Source organism: Typopeltis vanoorti, chromosome 3, assembly GCF_054136105.1.
Source record: "Typopeltis vanoorti isolate ZY-2024b chromosome 3, IOZ_Tvanoo_1.0, whole genome shotgun sequence".
NCBI classification, from domain to species: Eukaryota; Metazoa; Arthropoda; class Arachnida; order Uropygi; family Thelyphonidae; genus Typopeltis; species Typopeltis vanoorti.
In genome coordinates this window covers 115,140,458-115,164,578 of record NC_143551.1, presented here as the reverse complement: position 1 = coordinate 115,164,578, position 24,121 = coordinate 115,140,458, and the positions used below count along the sequence as shown (strand labels likewise).

The following is a 24,121-nucleotide window of genomic DNA, read 5'->3' as shown; positions in this document are numbered from 1 at the left end:
TTCACCGATCCCTGTCTGCAAGTTTCCTCCTTTTACTAGACTGTTTTTCTTGACTGACGCGCGATCCCTAATCTTCAGCACTTTCAAACAACGTCGGTAGATGGCTTAGCAGTACTCGTTTCGTGGCATGGGATTAATTGGAACCAACATTGCGAAAACTTCCAGTAAAGAATTTCCCATTCTTTAATGTCAAATAGCGTTTTTTTTTTATTTCTTTACATAACAAATATACTCTTTACTAATATGAGTTCAATTACTTGAATAGATGTTTTAATAAGAACCAACGCGAATACGTCAACGTGTTTGTTACATACATCGCACTTGGTCCAATGTAAAGCACTTATCTTAAAATTTATTGATCTTTTTATAATTAAAAATGATCAATAAAAGCATAAGAATGAAATAAATGAAAATAAAGAAGAATAAAAATAAGAATGAAATAAACAAGATATTTATTAATGTTGCTGATATTTCGCTGATTTTCAAACCTGCATCTTTCGAATACAACTTGTCACAATATACAAAATGCTGGAAACATTCCCTGCTGCATCGAGAAATAGTCTCTCCGACTTGTAATGAATTCTATATAGCAGCATAGTTTTCTTCCATTTGATCCTTCATGTATAGGTTTCCAAAGAGTATTCTGTTAGTCCTGACTTACATAATGATTTTAGCGAATATATTTCTTGTATTCTCAACGCAGATACTAACAGATCGTCCTGTCTGTCTATTGCAGACACCTCGTTAAAGTCCAAGGCGCTTCATGCACTTCTGGATGTATTAATAGATCAGGAGTGTATAATAGCGTCGAGATTATATTTATTTGGTACGTTGGCTATCTTTTCAGATGTACTTCGGAAATAGGGTATAGCATAGTTGTGGTCTTTGTGTATTCAGGGAGGGGGTAGACAGGAAGAATATAGTATTTTGTCTATTTTATAGGATTTGTACTTTATGGTTAAAAAGATGTGGCTGAAATAACTACATTCTGGGGCAAGAATTGTATCATTAAAACGGACTGCTATGACTCTGGGTGTTAGCGTTTTAGAGTTATATATTATTGAGTTGTATGATGGTGGGATTGTTTATGTGAGTATCATCTAGTGTGTGTGTGTGTGTGTAGCTGTGTTGAGTGCTTGTTCTCCAAATGTTCTTTATTACTATTATTATTACTATTATTATTATTACTATTACTATTATTACGGGCAACTCCAGGGAGTCATTGGACTCATCGAGGGAGGCCCCAAATCATATTCCTCACAACTATTTGACATTCATACAGTATCTATCATACCTCGCCTTAAACTCATTCACTGTCACAGCATCCACCACAGACTCAGGGAGCGCATTCCACTCATTCACTACTCTAAAAGTAAAGAACCCAGCTCTAACACCTTTACTAACCACACTTTTGCTCAGTTTCCATGGATGTCCCCTAGTCCTCCCACAACCAGCCCTGTTCTCAAAAATATCTTCTGAATTAATTTTATAGAAACCCTTCAGTAATTTGAATGTCTCAATCATATCTCCCCTCCTCCGCCTATCAACCAATTTTTGCAACCCACAAATCCTCAACCTGTTCTCATACGATTCATTCCACAGACCTGCTATCATCTTGGTCACTCGCGATTTTATAGAAATTTCCCAAGGAACTCACTGTTATTCCATTTTTCTAAATATTTATTTCCGTATAAAAATAAGGTCCACACACCGTAAATGTATATAATAATTCGAATATGTCTCATGTAGGGAGGAAGTGAGAATTTTTTTTTTTTTTTTAAATATAGACTTGAAATGAATACTTTATATATATACAGGGTGTTCGGGATAAATTTGACATATTTATAATTAATTATATTTTTCCGTAAGTTACATGTATTAACACACACTTCTCTTCATTTAAGAGTTTGGACCCTTCTTCATTCATATACAAGATGTCAGAAAGGATGGATAGCTGGAACCCACCTGAATCATGGAAGAGAATAACTTGTATCATGATGATTCGTGCCCGCCATCAAAATAAGGATATTACGACTGCTGCCCAATGCTCCCTGAATACAGTAAAAACAATCAGGCATGAACTAGAGACTTGCAATGGTGACTACGAGGATGTAGCAAGAAGAAAGATCCCTAGCAGACGATCTGATTGCGTTCGTACAGCAGAATTCCTCGCAAATTTGCAGGAACAGGTGTTGAAGAACCCTGGCATTGGAATTCGGGCTTTGTTCGTGGAGTTGCTAACTGTAGTCAAGCCCTGGATAACAAGGGTAGCCAATGGTAGGCCGTATGTATGGCAGCAGGATTCGGCCCCTTGCCACACCTCTGGGAAAAGTCAAAAATGGTTGTCTGAAAATTTCTACGACTTCACCAGTCCAAATGTTTGGCCTCCAAACTCCCCAGACCTTAACCCCATGGATTATTTTGTATGGGGCGCAGTTGAAAAAGACACCAATCGCACTTCCAGTAATACAAAAGCCCAGTTAATGGATAAAATTAAAACAGTTTTTGCGGCCCTTCCCAGGGAGACTGTAGCATCAGCTTGTTCGAGGTTCCGAAGCAGAATTGAAGCTGTGATCGATGCTAATGGTGGTTATTTTGAGTAAATCTTGTTGATAGTATTGTAATTAACTCTGCCTGTAATGTTTTTTTGTCAATTCATTAAATTTAATAGATACAAAGAAGATTTTCTTTTTCCTTACGAAACTGTCAAATTTATCCCGAACACCCTGTATAAAGGGAATTAAACTTAGAGGAGGATAAATTAATTTGCTAACTGCTTCCCACCGCGCACATTGTATCATCAACTATGAGACAGTGGATATTATATTTGTGACTTTCGGGTCCCATGAATTCGGGGAGGTTTACGATGTAAAGGTTATGATTACTCTGAATTAAGATGCTTTTTTATTTCTCAGTAATTTAAAAACTTTTTACTCTTGACATTTGGACGGATATGTAATGTGGTAAGTAGAATGATCTTTTAGATTTTCCATTTCAATTCAGTTTTCTGATTTATAATAATAGAATTGTCCTTATCAGCTTTAGTTTTATCTACTTTCTGTTGTATATCTTGTTATTGAATTTAGTCAGGGTGTTTGTACTACGACTAAGCGAATGCTGTTAGCTAGTGTACATCGCATATTGGATATTCTTCAAAATTTCAATTTGGGTACTTGTTTGGGCGTGATAGCAAAGTCATGACCTCTACTGCGGGCGCTGGCAGCTTCTTCTATGGCAGACTGTGATCATAAATCAATAATAACGCGACCTTTACAGGCCAAAAATGCAGAATCTTCTAAAAGGTCATTCTACACATAAAATTTGGCCGCGCCAATTATTCTTAAAAGCAAAAAGTTTCTAAATGATTAAAAAATTACTGCCTTTTATCGTTTGTAGGTAGGCCATTAGTGAATGTTTTGGGGATATCGTCAAATTGGCGGAAATTTACCGTGTCTTTCAAGGTTGCGTTGTCGTGAAGTTATAGACCATATAGAGAGTGTCCCATTTACAAACTTGCTAAGCAATTAGCAAAGTCTATTATTCCCCTTACAGATAACTTACTCTTTCTTTAAAAAAATATATTCATTTCAAGCCTATCAGACATTAAGATTAGTTTTGATAATACTTTCGTTTTAACTAATATGACCCACTAAAAGAGACTTTTGATTTAATAAAGTCTTACGTCTTTCTTTCCTGCAAGACATATTTGAATTATGCAAATTTACTGCTCATGGAGATTATTTTATTGACAATTACAAAAAAAAAAAGAAAAAAAAACTTGTAATTTGTTTTTGTTCGTTATTTGTAAAATTAAAAATTACAAACAAATAAATGGAACTGCAACGGACTTCCAATTGGAACAAATTTCTATATAGAACAATTAGTCAACATAGCTGCATTCAAGCCATTATCTTAGATAGAAAGAGACAGTCATTCCGATTTAAGATTAAAAAATTACTGTAAGTAAAATGCTGAAGTAAGGCTTCAGCATTTTCTTTAAAAAAGCGTTCGAATTTATCCTGACATTGATGAAGAGTGTTTCAGATCATAGGATATTGTGGTCTGTATCTATTTGGTATCTGTATGTATCTAGCTCTCTTTAGTATCTACCAAGTTCCTTGTACTGTCATTGTTCTTATTTTGTACCAACTGGACGCTCCGTGGGAAAGAGAATACAAGAACACCAATTTCATATTAGCAACAGTAAATCCGAGGCCTCTGATAACTATGAAATCGTTGATAGCCTTTTGCACAACTATCTATCGGTGAGCTACGGTGGAGCCTAGCTGCCCGATCTTTCAGAGAGTTAAGGATAACAGAGTTTCGCCTACTCCCATTGAGAGTGAAAGTCGTTAATACAAGGTGGAGAAATCCAGAAATCCCAATGTCTGATTTATTCTTATTCATCATCATCATGATTATTGTTATTTTAAAATCATAATTAGGTTTCTAGAGCAAATGAATATTTTTCTAACAGAATTTCGAAATAATATCGTAATAATCATAATAATCAGGGCTCAACAAATATGCTCGCCCACTTCTTAAAATAATATCTGGTTTTCTTATGAAGGATTAAAAAAAACAATCTTAAAACTCACGAAAATCTGTAAAATCTATTCTTTATATTTTAACGAGAAATTAAAGCTTGTTTCATCTTAATGTTTGATATAAAAAATAAATCAGTAGCCAAATTATGCTTATATAGAAAAATATTTATCGAATATTTTGTGCCGCACCAGTGAGACATTAGTTGGAAAGTGCTAAATTATTGCATTTACTTTTATAAAATTGTGGACTTGATTTGTCAACTGCAGTTTCCAAGACATCATCAGCCAACAAAACTAGCAAAGAAATTAAAGGCAGCCAAATTTCAGCTTCACCCATGAATAATAAAAATTTTAGCAGAGCTGAATTAACTGCTCTCCCCCATACAAAAGGTTCCAAGACCTGTGGCACATCAGTGGCGTGTGGAATGAGCGGGTATTTATCCATGCAGAGACTAACGAATCTTGCGACACATCTTATTCAAGCGATGTCATAAATTGAGACTACGTGCATTAAGAGATCAGATTTCGATTCTGTTGAGTTACCTTCATATCTTACAGCGAAATGGATAGTGGTTTAGTTCATCATCGTATAATCGGTGATATGCATATTTTTCCGTTAAACAAACACATTAGTACAAATACATCATTGCACCAACACAGAATAGGCGAAACCATTTTATTCAGCTAACATTTATCGGTTTAAACCAACCACTTTATTCTACCAAATTATATGATAAAAACAAACAAACATACAAAGGGTAATGAAAATGATCCGAGACCGAATTCTTTGCAGGAAAATGACTAATAGTACTCAAGCAGCATCAACAGCGGTCATGTCGTTTATTTGACAATATGTTCTGAAGACACTCATCGGAAAAGGTGAGTATCTTCAGAATGAGTGAGCTCAGCGCAAGTACAAGAATCTTTTATCCCTCTGTCTCATTGTCAATGGCTTTGTTGAGGGAGTAACGTATGTTTGTGTGCATCATGTTCTACAGTTATACTTGCTATGACGAACACAAAAATACATGAAATGTTTCAACAAGCAAAATGCTTGTATCCTTTCTTAAAAATGAGGCAAGTCCAGTCAAGCAGCATAATACGGTTTGATTTCGTTTGACCTGGAGGGAGAGAGAGAGAGAGAGAGAGAGAGAGAGAGGTGCATCAGAACTATTTTTCTAAAGATCGTGATTCAGACTGTCAAATATTAATCAACACCTTCGAGATGCAGATTATTGAAAATGGTCTCACAATATTCTTCCAACACAACAACAATGGGACATATCACGCGTCCAGGATTCTTCAAGAATTCTTAATCAAGCAACCCAGTGGCATTCTCTGCCTTACTCACTAGGTTTGGCTCTTTGCAACATCTTCCTCTTCTCCAGACTTAAGGCCCTCAGAAAGGAGAAATGTTTTCTAGACGTTGTAGATGCACAATTGAAGTCCATTTCTAAACGAGTCGATAAGGAATGTACTGAACAACGCAGAAGATCGTGCACACAATGTAGGATTGTACTTGGACAGAAATAACTCCTATTAATATTCTTTAATTTTTCTTACAAAAAGAAATTAAGTCCGAAGTGTATTTTATCACCATTGTTCGTCTTGGCACAAATGGACGTACTGAAGTATGAGTTCTTATTATGTTTGATTTTTTTTTTATTTATTCGTCTGGGGTTCCCTCACCCCGGATCCTCGACTGTCCCTTAGGACTGGTTGAGCCCACCTAATGAGGGATTAAGTATGTATTTTTTGACTGTAGCAGTGTGTGGGTTCACGGGCTGGTTTGCCTGTTCTGAGGGACGAAAAACCCGAGTGTCTTCGGGGTGAAAATAAAAAAACTCTACCCCCCGTATGAGACCGGCTAACTCACCTTTAATCGAAAGAGACCAGATAAAGGTTCCTCACGTCATGGACGGGATTCGAAACCTGGTCTTTCCTACCAAAAGGCTTCGTCTGTACTGAGTGAGCTACGGAGGCTCATCATGTTTAATAATAGCCTTAAAAAAATGTAGTTATAAATTCCTTATTTCTTTCCTGTAATTCGTAAAGCTATTTATGATAAATCTTAAGTTTCGTCTTGATTGAACTGAGTGAAAATATTACATTAGAAGAATATAGTTATTACAAGATTTTGTTAATGTCATAAACAGTATTCTATTGAGGGCAAGTAAACGTGATTATTTATCCATTTTTATTTTCAACTGTTCTTTCTTCATTTTATACAAAAATACAAACAACAGTTTCTTGTGCTGCAAATTGGAAAACAAAACTGTCAATATCTTCGATACGATCATGGCGACGTCATGCAAACCGGGAAAGATGTCATTGGGATATTTTGGCGGTGATGAGATGAGGCTGCTCGCAAATACGGATGAAAAAAAGGCACGAGAGAAATGAAACTGTCGGTTTTGCAGGATTATATTAGTTTGTCTATCACGTGAACAACTCCATTAGAAGCAGTGACGTCAGAATATATCACATGGATACCATTCACAAGAATGCCACCTAGGAGAAAGAAAAAGAGAATTTTTAAGAAAAAAAAAATCAAGAATGCGCTAATATCTTATTATAACTGGTGATAAACAATAAAAACATTACTGAATTTATGGATCTACGACCAATTATTATTTTAAATATTAATGAACTGTTGTCTTTTTATTCTTTCAGAGTTCACATTTCTTACCACACTAAGAGATGAAGAATGCAAAATCAGACTTACCGTCGGCTATCGTAACGACTAGTGTCTTTCCTCCCAAGCTTTCTATTTGCATCCCGTCAGTGACTCCGGACGAAAACAGAGTTCCTCTCGCCAGATGACTGAGAATTAAATCTGAAATTACAGAATAGACGCACATTAACGGTTGGTTTAAAAATTCACTTCTGCCTCGAGGCAGAAGAGCGATTAGACGAGGTAATGACAGCGTATTTTAGTAAAGCTATATTACATTGTAAGATATTTACAAGAAGATTTAAAATTTCTTAAAATTTTAAGAAATAACACTTTTCTGAGAAATTCTGAGGAACTGTTGCAGTTCTTCAGAACGTTTTCCGAGGAACACAATTTGAATGGGTGGACGTTGACGGTTCTGCTGTTCTGGATAGATTCCGTTTTAGATAACTGAAGTGCAGACCCGTGAAAGTACGTGATCTCAAGCCTCGCTTATTTAGTCTCTAAGACAGATCACCCAGTCCTAATTGTAACTAAGAAATCCAAGATGATTTGCCAACCTGAGAAAGCTAACGTTTAAGCATTCTACAAAATGCATTCGGCTCACCTCGTAAAGCATCCGATTGGGTGCTGACGATCTGTTGTTGATCAGCCGTAAGTCCTCTGAAAGCCTCTTCACTTGGGGCAAAGAATGTGTACGGGCCGCTCTCTGAAAAATAAAAATAAAGTATTTATTTTAAGTCAATATCGTCACCCACTTTAGAAGTTGTATAGCGATTAAAGTCTAAGGAAATGTTTTTAGGTATTTTAAATACTCATGAATTGAATCCATTGCATAATGTTACAAAGATAACATTAATTAGATTCTCCGTGTTCTTTTTCTTTTATAATAAAAGAAATATTGCTATTAGAGGGTCAGTAGATGCTATTCTTAATATCTTATCAGAAAACATAGAATTAAAGTTAAATAAAACACATAAGCTGCTGATTCATTACCAATGTCAGTAGATGTCCACTTTATTATGCCACAATAAAGTAGACATCTACCAATGTCAGTAGATGTCTACTTTATTGTGGCATACATCGTGTACGTGTGTCCGTACACGCTCGCGTTTAGTAACCTCTTCCTATTACTGATTTCTTCCTGGAGGAAGGTGTCGCTTACCTTGTAACTGTTTGTCTAATCCCGCGAGGATCAATACTGCGCTGATGTTCTGTAGAATTGGCGATACCGACAGGACCGTTGCAATGTCTCCAGATGGGGGATAAAGGACACGGTCCACAGGTAAAATTTGAACGTTTCCAGTGTCACGTGATAACTGAAATGGTGCACCAGACGCTGTACGAACCTGAAATGATGAAAAAAAAAAAAAAGCAAGTAATTAGTAAAACTAACGCTAATGTTATTGCCCATCATAATATTCTGTTCTACTACTCATGTTAACAAGTTTACAGCACGTTTCTCAATGTGCAGTTGTAATTAATATTACTGTTTGTACTTAATGCTATTATTTTTATTCTTAATAGCATTTGTGACTATTTTTTGAAGGTCAATAAAGATTATTATTTAAAAAAAAAATACTGCGTGTATTTCTTTCGTCATTGACATTCCTATTGGATTTCTGTTATGTTTGAGCTGCAACCACATAGATCTCTTGCAATGCCCTTGTTTAACATACGATGCGAGCAAATCATGTAAGTATTTCACGTACTTCCTCTTGGGGGACTGCCAAACTTTCAGGGCTAAAAACTTCGTGTATTTGAAAGGGTGAAGAAAGTAAGTCCACATAATTTTTGAATACAAAATGCTTTCTTTAGTTACTAGACGAAGTCCATTAGTAATACTTTCAAAGACAAAATTAAAAAATAAGTCTCCTACGGATTTGGAAACAGAATTGTAGAACCGACTCAGATATCACACCCCAAAAGGTCCAACATTCAACAGTTTTAAGACCAAAAAATTCGAATATTCAACAGAAAGCTGTACTCTATTAACTGCACCAATAACCAATAACGCTTTGTTTGAACTTAAGTGATCGCATCGGGATCACTTAATTTCCGTTTATTTCACAAATGAACTTCACCTTCAATGTGAACACTATTGCATTTCGAACTAAGGTAAACCGGAAGAAGTCTGAAATATGTTAAAGATATATACGATAATTTCATATTTAATATAAATATCATCGTATTGTATTCTATTATATTATTCCTTGAAATGCTAAATATCGCAAACCAACCATTGATCTAACACAAAAGTGTTCTTTCGGCAACAGCCTCTCCTCTTACCTGCAAAAGGAGTTTGGTTTTGAAAAGTCGTTTAATAAAATAGGATTTCTTTTAATGCATGTAATATAACTTTATTCGTGATCAAGAGTCATGGCTGCGGTTTCTTAAGTAAGATGGTGCAGTGGGTCATTGACTAATCTTATTGTAAGAATCATTAAGGCCAAAGAATGCAATCAATAACATTCAAAGATCAATAACAGCTGATAGTTCCTTATGACAAGTGTGTATAATATCAAGAAATGTTGCCAAGAATCGACACAGAATATAGTTGATTAAACGTTATGAGCAGAATTGATATTAAGAGGAAGAAATGAGCACAAACTCACCCGACCATCGTGGTATATATTAAATCTTATGTCTTTCCCTTCTTTGAGGGTGGGGCTCGTGTCTTCATTAGACAGCTGGCTGGTGCGTAGATACAATGGGATGATGTGGTATTTCAGGATTGGCCTTACTTGATCGGGATCATTGTCGATTGCCGTAATCAGATGCGGGGGAAGAGCGTTGATAGCGTCATCGTTCGGGGCAAATATCGTATAAGGGCCTATAAAGTAAGAAAACAAGAAAGATGAACAGCAACTCAATTAATTGTGATTTTATTTACTGGTAATGATACTTAATTTGCAAAACACTTTACCTCCATCTTGAACTCTTTCAATCAGGCCGGTGTTTGTGATCCACGTGACGAACTTGTTTAGTCCCATGCCACGAGCCAGACCAGCTACATCTGGTAATTGCACTCGGGAAAGTGTGACGTCGGCAGAAACTAAAGAGAGATTGGATTCGTTGTAAAAATAATGCTACTTATACTTTTAAAATTCCTTATAAAATGGGTGATCAGTAATTTTTATTATCTTTTTCTGATTTGGTTTTGAAATCGTATTTTTCTCTTTACTTTTCCAATCGCGATCATCAAGTATGCGAGGGTTTCTTCAAAATAGGCAAAAAAAGGAAATTTGCTACCTTATGATAGATTATATGCAAAATGATGCAGAAAATCTTATAGTAGGAACAACTATTCTTCTTTTTCTTCTTTCATCTAGCAGACGTAGAGACTGATGCAGTCAATGAGATGCACTCAAAAAAAATTTTCATCTTCTTTGAGTGCATCTCTGTTTCCTTCTTCTGCCTTTTGGATTTCAGGCTGTTATCGTTTTTCATGACTGCTATCTGCCATCCCTTCAATGTTTATTTTATTCTTCTTATTTATCGTCCTTCTTTTGTGGAAAATAAAGGAGAATATAGCAAATACTGGCTATTTAGAAATCAGTGACATCAGAATTGGAGGAAGAGAGGCGATGTCGTGGTTATGCATCCGGAGACAAACGAAGAAAACGGAATACAAAGAATAGTTCAATCTTGTTAATACTCGAAAATCCAAAACGCTGAGATCACATGCACTACTACAACAGTCCCTTTATGTGTGTGTATGTGTGCGTGCTAGAGAGAGAGAGAGAGAGAGAGAGAGAGAGAGAGAGAGTATGCAGAATTCTGACATAGTTCGATAGATCTTTACGCTTTGTGATCCTGTGATCAACTCTGAATATCTCCTCAAGTCTCGAGGAGATGTAATGCTCGTGTATGTTAGAGGAAGGAAAGAAGGAAGAAACCGATGTGTGAACCAACGTATCGAAATACGGTACTCCTACACTTCAGGGAAAAGGAGCAACTTGTGAGGATAGGAGGTGTGCACTTTTTTTTGTCGGATGACTACTAATTTCATTGCCTCTTATGAACATATTTTGTCTTTCTCTCTGGAGCATAAAGTGCTCCAAACTATCAATACACTTAAAGTGCTGGCATTTTTTGCTTCGTGTTCCTTCTACCATTTAACTTGAGAGATTTTTTAAGAAGACGCACATCATAGCGAGTCCCATCATCTCTTTAATTAGGATATAACTCTAAAATGGATCCGCAGGTGGAAACGTCTGATAACCAAGAACATTATTATTCACAATCTTTATTTAACACACACACTTTATGTGCAAGAAAAACCAAAAAAAGAAAAGAAAAAACAGTTTGAAAAAAGCAATGTCCGTTTCAGAAATTTATGACACAACACTGGATGACTTTTCTGAATGGGAGATTTCACTAATTTTTGTCCTTTGACGTTAAAGTTACAAACGTCAATTCGATTTATGGATATCTTTGAGCACGGTTCATTTACATCAGTAATTTTTATTAGCGCCACCTATTTGCCAAGGAGAATTTTTTTAAAAAAAAATTGTGCACGTATCTGTGGGAGGAAAGAAATTTAATTTAATGTGGACTTTACAGTGTAATTCTTTATTTATCTTTCATTTCTTTGGTACATTCATTTCTCCATTTAGTTTTTTTATTTTATTTTTTTAAATGAGTAACTAAAAGCAAGCAGCTTTGTATCAATAGCTCATCAATAACGTATGCTTTAAAAAATCAACTTTCATTTTTATTTACCTTGAAAAAAATATATATTTAGCTTATGCCAGTAAAAAAAAAATACATAAATGGCTCACAAGCATTATTTTATTATTTTTAAAAATTAAATGAGACAGACGACGTTAAAGAAAAAATGATTTAAATTCAACAATGCTAATTTCGACATCCAAGAAGTTTTTTTTTTTTTTCGTGTTCACGTCTAATATGTATATTTCCTTCTAACGATTTAATTACTGATCTAGTAACAGTTGTAGATCTAAAAGAAATCTCAATCTAGTTTATAAATCAAAGTATAATCCTTTTAAAACTGGGCGAAGATGTTTCAAGTATGAAATACGCTTACAGTATTTTGGTATTTTTCATTTGATCACATTACAGTAACATTTCCAATAGAGAAGCAGTTCAAACAGTACTAAGCCGCTTGTTCTTAATATTTTATAGCTCGCTTCAAGGCAAAGAGCGTTGCCCCTTTCCTCTCTCGTTTATGAGATCCGCTGAAGCGTCACTAGCTATTCGATATCGTTAATACACCTACCAGGTTCGGAAGTTCGCCTTTGACTTAAGACTCCGCCATCAGATGGCAGCAGTACGCGGTCGATAGTATGAATGACACCATTTCCAGTCGAGATGTCGGAACGGAGAATGTGAGCATCGTTGACGGTTACGCCATCTGTCGATAAGAAATCAAAATTATTAATGGAGAGAACTATAGTATTATAACAGTGAATAAAAAGTCCACAATAATTGTTTGAAAATATCCTATAAATTATTCAATAGTTATGATTGTGATAATGGTTTTAATTTTTTTTTGACAAAATATAAACTTGTAAAAATGATCAAAGATAATTAAATTATTAATAAAATTATTTTATTAATAATTTTAATTATTAATAAAAACTGGCACGATGTTACGTTACATCACGACAGTTGTTTTCCGCAACCCCAGGTTCCCTAGATCCTTGCTAAATCCATCATTAGCTTTAACTACAGAAAGAAATGAATGATTGATTCAAACCCTGATGTAGTTATCTCTAAACTTTGACCCCCCTGATCATTACGGATTTGTACGAATATCAATTCTATTGAGTATACAATCATCTGTCATTAGTGAACAGTTCCAAATCCGTGCTTTGACACTGCAAAAGTAGACGATTCCTCCTTCTGTAAATACAAAAGACGAGGAATGTCTAGAAGGGCACATCTGGGGGATATCTACTGATTCATTCTCAAAGAATTTTCATTGAAATGGATACACCAGAACCTTCAGTGAATTTCTTGGTGATAATTACTGCCTTCGCTTGTCTTATATGCGAAGAAAATTCCCATAAGATGTAAATAATACCTTCTCATTCGATTTTGCTTATTAGACAGACTAACACACCTTTAGTGAAAAAGCCCCCGTAAAGGGTATTCGCTTCCTAGATGGAATTCGAATAACGATCTTTCCAACGAAAGGTATTATCATCGACACCAACGGAGCCTCCTCTTGAAAGTATCAGAGAGTATTTGAAAGTATTAAACAATTCATGTTACCAATGTAACTGTACGAACATTTATCCAAGGTCTACGTCGGTCGTTTTTGCATACTCGTCTAAATAAACAGAAACTAAGATGCGAGTTGATAACAGTGTTAATACAAGTTTGTAGTTCAGTAAACAGATTCCTTTTTTAGCTAGGATTTTAGGTAACACTTTTTTTTCTCTTTATTAATCATCGCAGTATATGTTATAATGCAGCTGATGTTTTCTTGAACTAGCAAAAGTAACTGATGAGCATAAATATGGAGATCCACTCACAAGATTCGAATACAGGTTATCCTTGACTCCCCTATTTGAGAATACAACAACAGGTTTAAATATTTTTAAGAAACGTGTTTATTCACTGGGTTAGTTTTTCAGTCACGCCTAGCTGTTGTTATAAAACGCACCTAAAAATTCGATGTCGTTCATTGAACTCTCATGAAAGAAAACATTATTGCGAAGTCTAACAACAACAACACATTTGAACTATCTGAAGAATGATTTAAAGTATTGACGACTGTATCGACATGCTGTCTTGTGTGAATATGTGCATTCACAATATAAGCAGCAGTTTATTCAACCCCACATATTTCTATAAAATCATTTTTTTTTTCACATTAAGTCGATTTCTGCAGTTTCAGATTTTGTATTTTTATTGGATTGTATTGCCAGTTAAAAAGCTAAACACCAATCTTAGTCATGTTTACTCGTAAGTCAAACAAATTTTAACAAATTATAAAAATCAATCATAATAATAGCATAAATAATTTGTTATGTAATTCCTCTCCACAATTTTTTTTGTTATATATATCTAATAATAAAACAATAATATCAGAGTGTGAATACTTCAAAAACGTGCAAGCGAATGTTGATTTCTACTTACCGGTCGCAACGCGGAATCGAAGCTTTCCTCCACGAGCAGTAGGATAAACCAGACCAGTAGTGAACTCCTTAGCATAATGAGCGCCTTCGACCACGTGGTTAAGTAGCACCTCTAAAACATTAAAAAAAAAAAAAAAAAAAAAGAAATGTATCAACATCTAACAATTATCAACTTTTTTTTTTTTTTAACTTTATGCCAATATTTGGCGTTGCTATGGCAACAATCCAACAATGGATTCAAACGTATGATGTTCATAAAATGGACGACTTCATCGTCAAAACGAAACTTGCGTTGTATAATTGGCTTCCGTAGCGAATTAAAATGTTATTATGCAGCGGTTTCTCCCATCGGAAACAGTAATTTTTTTCTTCCTCTTTTCAGCAAAGTTGATGAACGATCCGTAGATGGTTGTTCCATTCAGGATGTGTGCCTTGTAATCGGGAAAATGGCCTTCGATCAGTTTGTTAAACGTCCTCAGTTAGGTCATAATTTCTCGGTGTTCGCCACTTAATGGCCGTTATTACAGCATTCAAATGGTTTCGCTGACGCGGTTTAAAGCGCTGGTTATAATCGAGTACACGATGTGAATGACTACCTGGTTAGCATCTATATTTCAGGGTGATCGTCATTACGTCTTGATGATTTCGTGGAAGATATCGCTGAACCTTTCTCTCTTTTAATGATGAAGTTCTGAAACTTCATTGCAAACACAATTCTAGGAAACATGTGCCGAAGTTAAAATTGGTAAAATTATCTGCAGTATATAAAAACTTAGCCGAAGAATGATTGGTATTCTCTAGGAAAGACCAGGGTTGTATTCAGATTACTAATATGTACCAGTTTCACACAAATTTATCGCAGTTGATGTATTCATAATGACATTATACAACGCAAGTTTCATTTCGACAATAATAAATAAACAGTTTAAAAAAATGAAAGAAGGCAGAATAAGACCGTTAAAGAACCTTTAACTTACGGTAAACATTAAAATTTCACCACGGATTTTCAATGACTGGGTCGCATGCAGTCTGTGACCTAGGGTTTAGATTAGGACTCTGCGCAAGTCAATCTAAATAGTATTACCAGTTTCTGAAACCACTTCGCCATACCCCGTAGGTTTATTAGTGATGCATTGTCTTGCTGAGACTCAGAGGGAGCACTTCCAAGAAATTTCCAAAACTGCCAATATAACTCTTGGTGTTAATTTTACAAGACAGCAAATCTTATTCCACGAAGCATCCCCCATCGTACCAAATCACTTTTATCTGATTTGAATAGGCGAGTTTCGGAATTCGCACTCTAAAGTATTTTCAGCTTCTAACGTGCCATTAGAGGGGGACTATACACTATATAAGTTGAATCCAAGCAATAGTTGTACCCAGCGATCCTTCCAAGGAAACCAAGGCTATGAAGTTATAAAGTGGAGTTAAGTCATTTCTGGCACAAACTCTACAGCTGTGTATCTCCAAGCTGAGAAAATCCAGCTATGTACAGTGGGAGAAACATTACACTTTCACTATTTTCATGTCTCTTTCTGTCAATCTGCATGGTCTAATTTTTCTCGGTTGTCTTTTAACCATTATATTTCTATCTTTTAATTTCATCGGCTACTGTTGATCTCAGATGCTGTGATTGTCGCGCAGTCGTTCCATCGATTGACAAATATGCCAAGTAGGAGCTGTAATATTGCTGATCGAGCGAGGTGCTATCCAGATAGCACCTCGAGGATAAATAACAATAATAAATATATGTAGATGAATTTAAGCACATTTTTGTACGAATGACGTAAATAGACATGCAATAACTGTCTTTAAAAAACCGAATGGGTCAATAATAATTAATATGATCGGGGCAGAAATTGGCTCCAGCTGTTTCAGATCTTAACAGCATTCTTGAATTCATAATATTTCGATTGTAATAAATCTTACTTTTCCCGCACTGATCAGTTTGATTTAAACCCTTTATCTTTAAATGCATTTTTCACATATTTTTAACAGCTAAAGTTTCATTTGCAATTAATTTATTAAACAATAAATTATAACACCAATTAAAAAAAAAGTTACGGACTATACTGAAGTTATTTTGGCTAAAAAGAATTCGGAAAGATTCAATGTTATTTGATCAGAGAGTGATAACGCATATCAGTTCTATATATTTTATTGTAGCACTTAGTGTACGATGCAATGATAATATTTTTAATATTTTGGTTAGATCAGAATTTTATTTATTTATTCTCATTTATTTATTTTTATTTTTTGAAAGGCAACGAACTCGTAAATAAAAAGTCTCATTGTTGGCACTCTGCACTTAATTCCAGTTTTTCCTAGTGGAATGTTTGCTCTAGAAATGTCTTTAAATTCAGGCGAAATTATCCTTGTCATTGTAGTCCGGAAGAGTTACATAACATTCATAGAACTTATAATTTCCCTTTTTTGTTTTTATAAATGTCAAAATATGACTTCCAGGAAGGCCACTTGAACAACTTTGCATTCATGTTTCAAACAATAATGAGAAACGGCAGTTGCAGTTCGTCTAAAATAGAGGGCGTTTTCATCGACGTAAGGCTGCTAAACGGGTTAGCAGTGCAGCAGAAACATCAAAAACTAAGTTTTTAATACGAATAAAGAAAGAGGAACGTTGTTTTTTAAAATAAAGAGAGCAAAGCACTAAGTAGTTAGTGTTCACTGAAAAAAAAATGAAAAAAAAAGGCGAATTTAAAATACGAAAAAGAAATAAACGAATAAAATAAAAATAAATAAGAATAAGTGAAAAACAAAATCAGGAGTTCCAAAGAGAACTCCTGTGTATACATACACAGGAGTTCTCTTTTCTCTTGCACTCAAGAGGAAGTTAATATAATATATCCATTCCTTATGTGAAAGGTATATCCGGAGATAAAAAATAAGATTACTTTAAGCTCCTGGTATTCTAGAAGCTTTTTCGGTTTCTTCCTTAAGATTTTTACTTAAGGAAGAAATTTTATTTTACTTAATTTTATTGAGCTCAAGAGAAAGACATCTTCGTTTATCTTCTTTGTGGAAAATAGTGTTTTTTTTTTACTCTGCTTGTCTTAATTAATTAATTTATTTATTATTATTATTTTGCTCTACCGAATCTTGATTTCATATTTTTTGAATGTTTCTTATGTAAGGGTCCTTTGTATTCCAATTAGTTAATACTGAAGAAGCCAATGAAAAGTGGTCAAAAATTTCATAATCAGTAATTCCTTATTATTGTATTGCTCTCTAAGTCAAACAGATAATCCCTGGAATGTACTCTGTCTCTGCATACCGCCAATAGAATGGAGAATTTACAGACTTCGAAAGAGGTATTTTTATCATCACAGGTGCCATATCAGTGGCCTATTCTGTTTATAACTGGTAAAAGATTGCATCACTCTAATCAACTGTAGGTGATATTAACAGACATTGAGAATCTGAGGATATCTCCTTATTCGGAAAACGCATAGAAAGACCTAGGAAGCTAACTCCAAATGATCAAATTATTCGGAAGGATAGCATGGAAATCTTGGTACGCTCTGTAGAAACGATCAACCAAGACATCAAATACGGATCAGGATCGGGTCATTTCTCTGGAAGTATGACAGACGACTAAAGCTATGAGGACAATTTATCATGTGTGTTCAATGCGTTTATTCTTCGTTTGCCTCTTTTTGGATTTTTCGTTCCAAAAAATCCAAATTTCAAGGAGGAAAAATCTGTCACTACTGTATGAGATCAGATAACTGACCGAAAAGCACTTAAGTGGGTTTTTCGCATGCTAACAAGATTCAAACCCAAGGTCCAACTCGTTCCACTCAAAGCAATGTTGCAATGACTTCGCGACTGGGCTAAGTCAGCGTCCAGGTTTGTAGTGTAGGATATCACTTAAACCAAATATCAGCCATGGCAAATCAACACATCAGACTACACTTGCATGATCACTCGTATCCACACACACACACACACACACACACACACACACACACACACACACACACACACACACACACACACACACACACACACACACAAAAGTTCACTGATGTTATGAAATAATCACATATCTCATCATCATATATTTCGGACAGAAACTGTCTATCATCAGTGATATAATAAGTACATTCAAAAGATAGAACACACAATTCATATTATTAGTAAACTTCTTTTTTTTTTGTGCATGCGTTGTGCTTATGTGCTTACAAGTTATGTGTGTTACATTACCTCTGAACTTACCTACTGACTCCACTGCTATCCAGAATATCGCGAATGATCCGTAGTTCTAAGAATAATCTGATGTTCTCATGATACAAGCATCCCATATTTGGGGCAGTCTTATGCATCCACATTTGTTGGGGAGTTTTTTAGAGCTGAGGCTGATTCCAGGAATAATCTCTCGTATTTAAACTTGTTGCGGTGTAGTAAAGTGGATTTCTTCCAGCGTATTTTGTGGCGGGTGTCCAAAGCATGGTCAGCAAGTCCCGAGTGACTGCCCAACAGCATAGACTACCCAATTTAGCCCGCTAGGGGTCACCTTTAGAACTCTAGGACCGACTTCAGCTTTTTTCTTCAGCTATATTTGTTTAGTGTTAGTGCCTGCGTGCACATATCATTATTTTTATGTTCCCTGAAGATGGTAATGTAACATTACCGAAATACAGGAAGTATTAATTAAACTTTTTTAATTAATATTCTAGTATTATTCTAGTATACGTAGTCTTTCCCTAAAATACAGTAAGTGATGATATTTTACTTGCTACAACTGTGTCACTTATTAAACGAATCTCCTCCCCAGAAGCTGTTTCATATTCAGCTGGTCAATAAAATTGATGCGGTTCTTAACAGGCTTCAAATTTTTTGAACGTGACATGGGCTGAAATATTTTTTCAGGTATGTACATTCCTGAATTGCTTGTAGATGCATTTCTATAAGACTTAATTGATTCTCATTACTTTCGCTTTACCGTGGCGTTTGTCATCCAAATATATTTCAACAGAATCTAGCACGGGCATATCTTAAGCAGCTGAGCATTTCAGATTTTGAATCAACTCCTGGATAGAGAAAAATTTAGATTTCTCCCCATCCCGAATTTGAATGCGACGCTAGAGACAAACGACAGTCCATGGAAGGATTCGCATTTCTCTTCAGCCTAATAATATTTCGCTGGTTTGTTTTACCCAGCATCTTTTGAGCACAAATTTGTTAGTTCGCAACCAGCAACAATCAATTATAGCTGGAGAGGTTTAAAATAGTAACAGACAACACAAAGCAGAAAAAGTCCTAATTTGGCGCCATCTATTAAATCAAGAGAAGTTTTATAATTATTAATTCATGATATTCTGTACTATTTTTCTGGCAGTCATTTTTTAAGATCACCTAATTAATTTAGAACGCATTTTAGAAAAATATAAGCATTAATATAAGCAAACATACATAAAGAAACTCTATCCACAGTTTTATTCTGTCTCATTCTCCTATACAGTTTTTCACGTTTTTAAAGTAATTTTTAAGAGCTATCACCAGCAGAAGATTCTCAATGTTTTCGTGGGTATACGCATGGGACGGAGATGGGTAAATAAATAAGTACACGAAAAGAAACAAATGGAGCTAAACTACTATCGCTGAAGATGGGCGCAGAGATGAGTTGATGTACATACCTAAGAAAAGAGGTTACGAAAAGCCATCGTGAATGTGAATACAACCCGATCTTTCAGAGGGACAAAGGTCCAAAAGATCATCAGCTGTGTGCTATCAAAAGATGGGAGAACAGGTTCGATATAAGGAGGACATGAGGTCATCACTTAGCATATTCTTATTTTCAGTATTACTCATTACAAAGTTTCCTCCAAAAAAGGAAACTTTCTCCACACCTGGGGCGTCCAAGTTCGCTCTGACCTGCTTCGGACGTTGCATTCCAATGAGGCATCGAATGTGTGTTTTTCAGCGTGAAGCTGTTTTCAACTCTAAGGTTTATAAATGCGAACGAGAATGAAGATAAAACTACTTCTAATTTTTTTTTAAATTTTATTTCCAGAAGATCGTATTGTAAGAATGCTTTCGCGCTACATTTCTCAACTTTTTACTTAATCAATACTCCAGGAAGTATTATATGTTTGGGAAAAGGAGTGGTGTGTGTGTGTGTGTGTGTGTGATGTAACCTTGAAGAATCATATTACTGTGACCTAAAAGAACTAAAGAAACTAAACTAAACAAATTAATAAATCAATAAAATCGAGATAATTATTCATCCTTACCTCTGAGTGCTGTTCTGTTTTCCGTAAGTTCTCTGAGAACATTCTCTGGCAACTGTGCAAAGGCTTCATCGGTTGGAGCAAAAACAGTGTACACATCAGGACCTAAGGGTGAAGAAGTGAATTTGTAAAGGAAACTTTATCAGCATTATAATATTGTATGAATTAGTACACACACACACACACACACACACACACACACACACACACACACACACACACACACACACACACACACACACACACACACACACACACACACACACACACACACACACACACACACACACACACACACACACACACACACAATGTTCTGAAGAGTATTCAGCTAGCAATGTAATTGTAATATTTAACTACTAAAAGTAATCGTTACAAACCAACCTTTTCAGTCGAAGTCTGCATTATCAAAGCATAAAAAGGATACAAACTGAAATGGCTTCCCAAAGTAAGAAAGCACGTGGTTGTGCTATATGCGATTGTTGCTCTTCTTGAGGCAACCTTTCATCATGGTATCGTTGGACTGAAGATAAGTTAAGGCAGCGGCTAAAATTTATTTTAAAATCAATCCATCAGTTCAAGGGGATTTATAAAACTTGCCAGCTGCTTCTTAGACAGCCTTTGCGATTTAATACTTGAAATGATTTACTCTGGACAGCTTTCTATCTTGCTCTATTTGTAGACGGGCCTGCTTCTTATGTCAATGAAACTATGGATTTTAAAAACAAGATGAATCTCATCTCTTTGACAGTTATATTAAAGAAAATTGATTGTCTACAATGGAATTATTATCATCTAACTGACCGGTTGATAATAAATTTTCATGGAACCAGTGGCGGCCAGTGAAAATTTTAAGTGGGAGTGCCGCAAAATAAGAAAAATAATTGATTTTTTTCCTAATCAGTAACCAATTTATTATTATGTGACACCTCCAGGGAGTCCAAAGACTCATCGAGAAAGAGCGTGCCAACAGCACCGAACGATTTCCTCTTCCAACTACTAACCGCCCCAAACTGGCTTAACTTTTTGCGTGAGCCATTAGTAGTAGAGGCTCTACCAATCGACCAACCTTTGTTTAATAAGTAAATTTACATATTAAAAAAATTGCTTTATTAAAAATATTATTTTCAAATAATATTTTAATATTTTTATTATTATATATTAAATATAAAAAATCAGCTAACGCCTTTTTATTCCCGTATATACGGGAGTAGGCGAGGCCATTTAGCCCTATCTAACTTTTTGGAGACTGAGTGGGCAGTTCAATCTCCACTGGTACCCAATCAGAGACAGATGGCCCAAGGCTATCACTAATTAAGCGGTACGCAGTGAAGAGAGACGGCTCAAATGTGCCGCCATCTCGTGGTCTCTAACCCTAACACAATATATTTTAATGTCTGAAATAATGTGGGTTCTACGGTCGATTTTCTTGAGTTTACAGGACGAAAAACCCGAGTTTCCGGGAGGAAAAACCTGCTTGCCCGTGCCAGAGATCGACTAACTCGGGAACCGGTCGAAAAAAGGCTTAGAAAAATTTCCTCTAGTCGCCGACTAGACTCGAAACCAAGACTTCCTTCGTGCGGCCTAGCGCGATGGTGTGCAAACGCCACATCCACTGAGCTACACAGGCTCTATATTAAATATAATATTAATAAAATTTTTAATAATATTTTTGCTCTCAAGCATACAATTTATCTGTAGCAACACTGCTCAACGAGCAGTGCTGGATTCACTTCTTACGTGCAATGACAAGTGCAAACGAATATCGGCGAGTCCATCTGCAATTGACCGAACGTGATAATTCCGACACTACCACTGCGTTAGATCGCAGTGCATTTGTTTCGTAATCTAAAGCGTTACTCGAACAAATATTAACTATTCAATCAATGTCGAAACTTAAGCTACAGCCTTTAACATATTGTATTGCATTTATATAATGTTGTAAGTGTTGTTATTATTTATAAACAAAAAAAAAAGATTTAATTTTTTCGTTTTTTCCTTGGGAGTGCTGCAGTGTCGCAGTGCTTATGTACAAGCCGCCACTGTATGGAACAGTGTCAAAGTCAGTTCCACAGTCATAGAATGATATTTCTAAGCTTTAAAGGAGTTTGACTTGGTATTACGTGTGGAACTCCACACAAAAGGGCGGACAACATTTTGTAGGAAGGTCTTTAGGGATCCAATAGACCATCCTCGTAGATGAGATAAATTCATCTAGGAGGATCCACCAAGATTATTGATGGCTCCCTATTCATCAAATTAGAAGTGAAGCAAAATTACGTTTTTTTTTGTTTGTTTGTGTATACTATCTCCCAAAAATAAATGGATTTTTACACAAACCTAAGAAGAACAATATCTTTGGTTCACTTTCTATTGCATAGTAAGATAACAGTAAAAATCTCCAAAGTGTAATTTTTGTCTAAAATACACTTTTCCAGCTTCCCTGCCTCCTATGGAGATTGTAAAGAAATGTGTGGCTATTCACTCTTCTGCTAAAAACATGAATATTTCTTGTAGTATCGATAGCTTTTCCATCCAACATAGTACAATAAGTCCCTTTTTTGCCGTATCGTGAACACGAGAAACTATTTAACAGAAGTATCAGATGGAGGTTCCCTATATAGCCAAAGCAAATAATGATCATATTTCGTGACTTCCCTTCATAGATTGCTTACTTTGTAAGGTCTTTTCCAGCTCCACTAAAATGATGTACTTGAGAAATTCTGCCAACTCCTCTCGAGATCTAATGCCTTCAAAGATATCCGTGTTTGGCAGCGGATACATGACACGAGTGATGACGTAAACAATTCCATTTGAAGAACGGCTAACTGCCACGGCCTTTGCTCCACCAACAATAATGAGCTAGAAGATAAAAGTCAAGCAAAAACAAAATTAGGTTAACAGCACAAAGGAAGTAATCAAGCAGACGAGAATCAAAAATTGATTTCGTTCAGTCACGAAGTGCATACATTGAAGGCTAACGATAGTCTGTTTAAATGGTTAATATCATTTAAGAGAATTAATTCCAATTTCTAATGGCATTTTCCATTTTCATAAAATAAGTCACAAGGGTAGTGTGAAAGTGCTCAGGAAGGGCTTTAGATAGACACTGCTTGGAAAGAAGTCAACGACCATCACCCATGGGAAAGGTGCATCATGCCATGTAACGTGTCACGTGTTTGTAGTATAAATTGGACTGTAATCTGCAAATTGTTGACATTTGGCCATCCCAGGTCAACAATCAGTGATGTCGTACTGAGATAGAAGCGCAGGATGTCAACTGCAACTGCTACCCGCAACGGACAACTCACCACACTCATCCCACGTGACCGTACGGTACTACGAAGGATCATTTGTAAAAACGCCATTCATCGGCCAACATTTTGAATGTGGAGTTTCAGGCATCGATTGGGACACGAATGAACGTCGCAACACTTGACTGGCCTTCACAGAGCCCTGATCCCAATTCTATGGACATATGTAGAGGAACAGGAGTGGCGGGTGAGGTCAAGGGACTTCCGCCCACAACAATACAGGACC

At 35.8% G+C, this 24,121-nt stretch overlaps 1 protein-coding gene across 1 annotated transcript in view; it reads right to left on the bottom strand.

The window, feature by feature from the left end:
* Nucleotides 1–6,729: 6,729 nt before the first annotated feature.
* LOC150108488 (uncharacterized) overlaps nucleotides 6,730–24,121 on the bottom strand; it is a 67,391-nt gene continuing 49,999 nt past the window's right edge. Inside the window, exons 10-19 of the mRNA XM_090415896.1 lie at nucleotides 23,257–23,443; nucleotides 20,585–20,686; nucleotides 14,332–14,442; nucleotides 12,464–12,598; nucleotides 10,148–10,276; nucleotides 9,837–10,054; nucleotides 8,387–8,570; nucleotides 7,829–7,930; nucleotides 7,273–7,383; nucleotides 6,730–7,058 (exon numbers count right to left, since the gene is read on the bottom strand). Of these exons, the coding sequence (XP_090272022.1) occupies nucleotides 6,970–7,058; nucleotides 7,273–7,383; nucleotides 7,829–7,930; nucleotides 8,387–8,570; nucleotides 9,837–10,054; nucleotides 10,148–10,276; nucleotides 12,464–12,598; nucleotides 14,332–14,442; nucleotides 20,585–20,686; nucleotides 23,257–23,443 (1,368 nt within the window). The 3' untranslated portion in view covers nucleotides 6,730–6,969. The remainder of the gene's footprint in view (nucleotides 7,059–7,272; nucleotides 7,384–7,828; nucleotides 7,931–8,386; nucleotides 8,571–9,836; nucleotides 10,055–10,147; nucleotides 10,277–12,463; nucleotides 12,599–14,331; nucleotides 14,443–20,584; nucleotides 20,687–23,256; nucleotides 23,444–24,121) is intronic.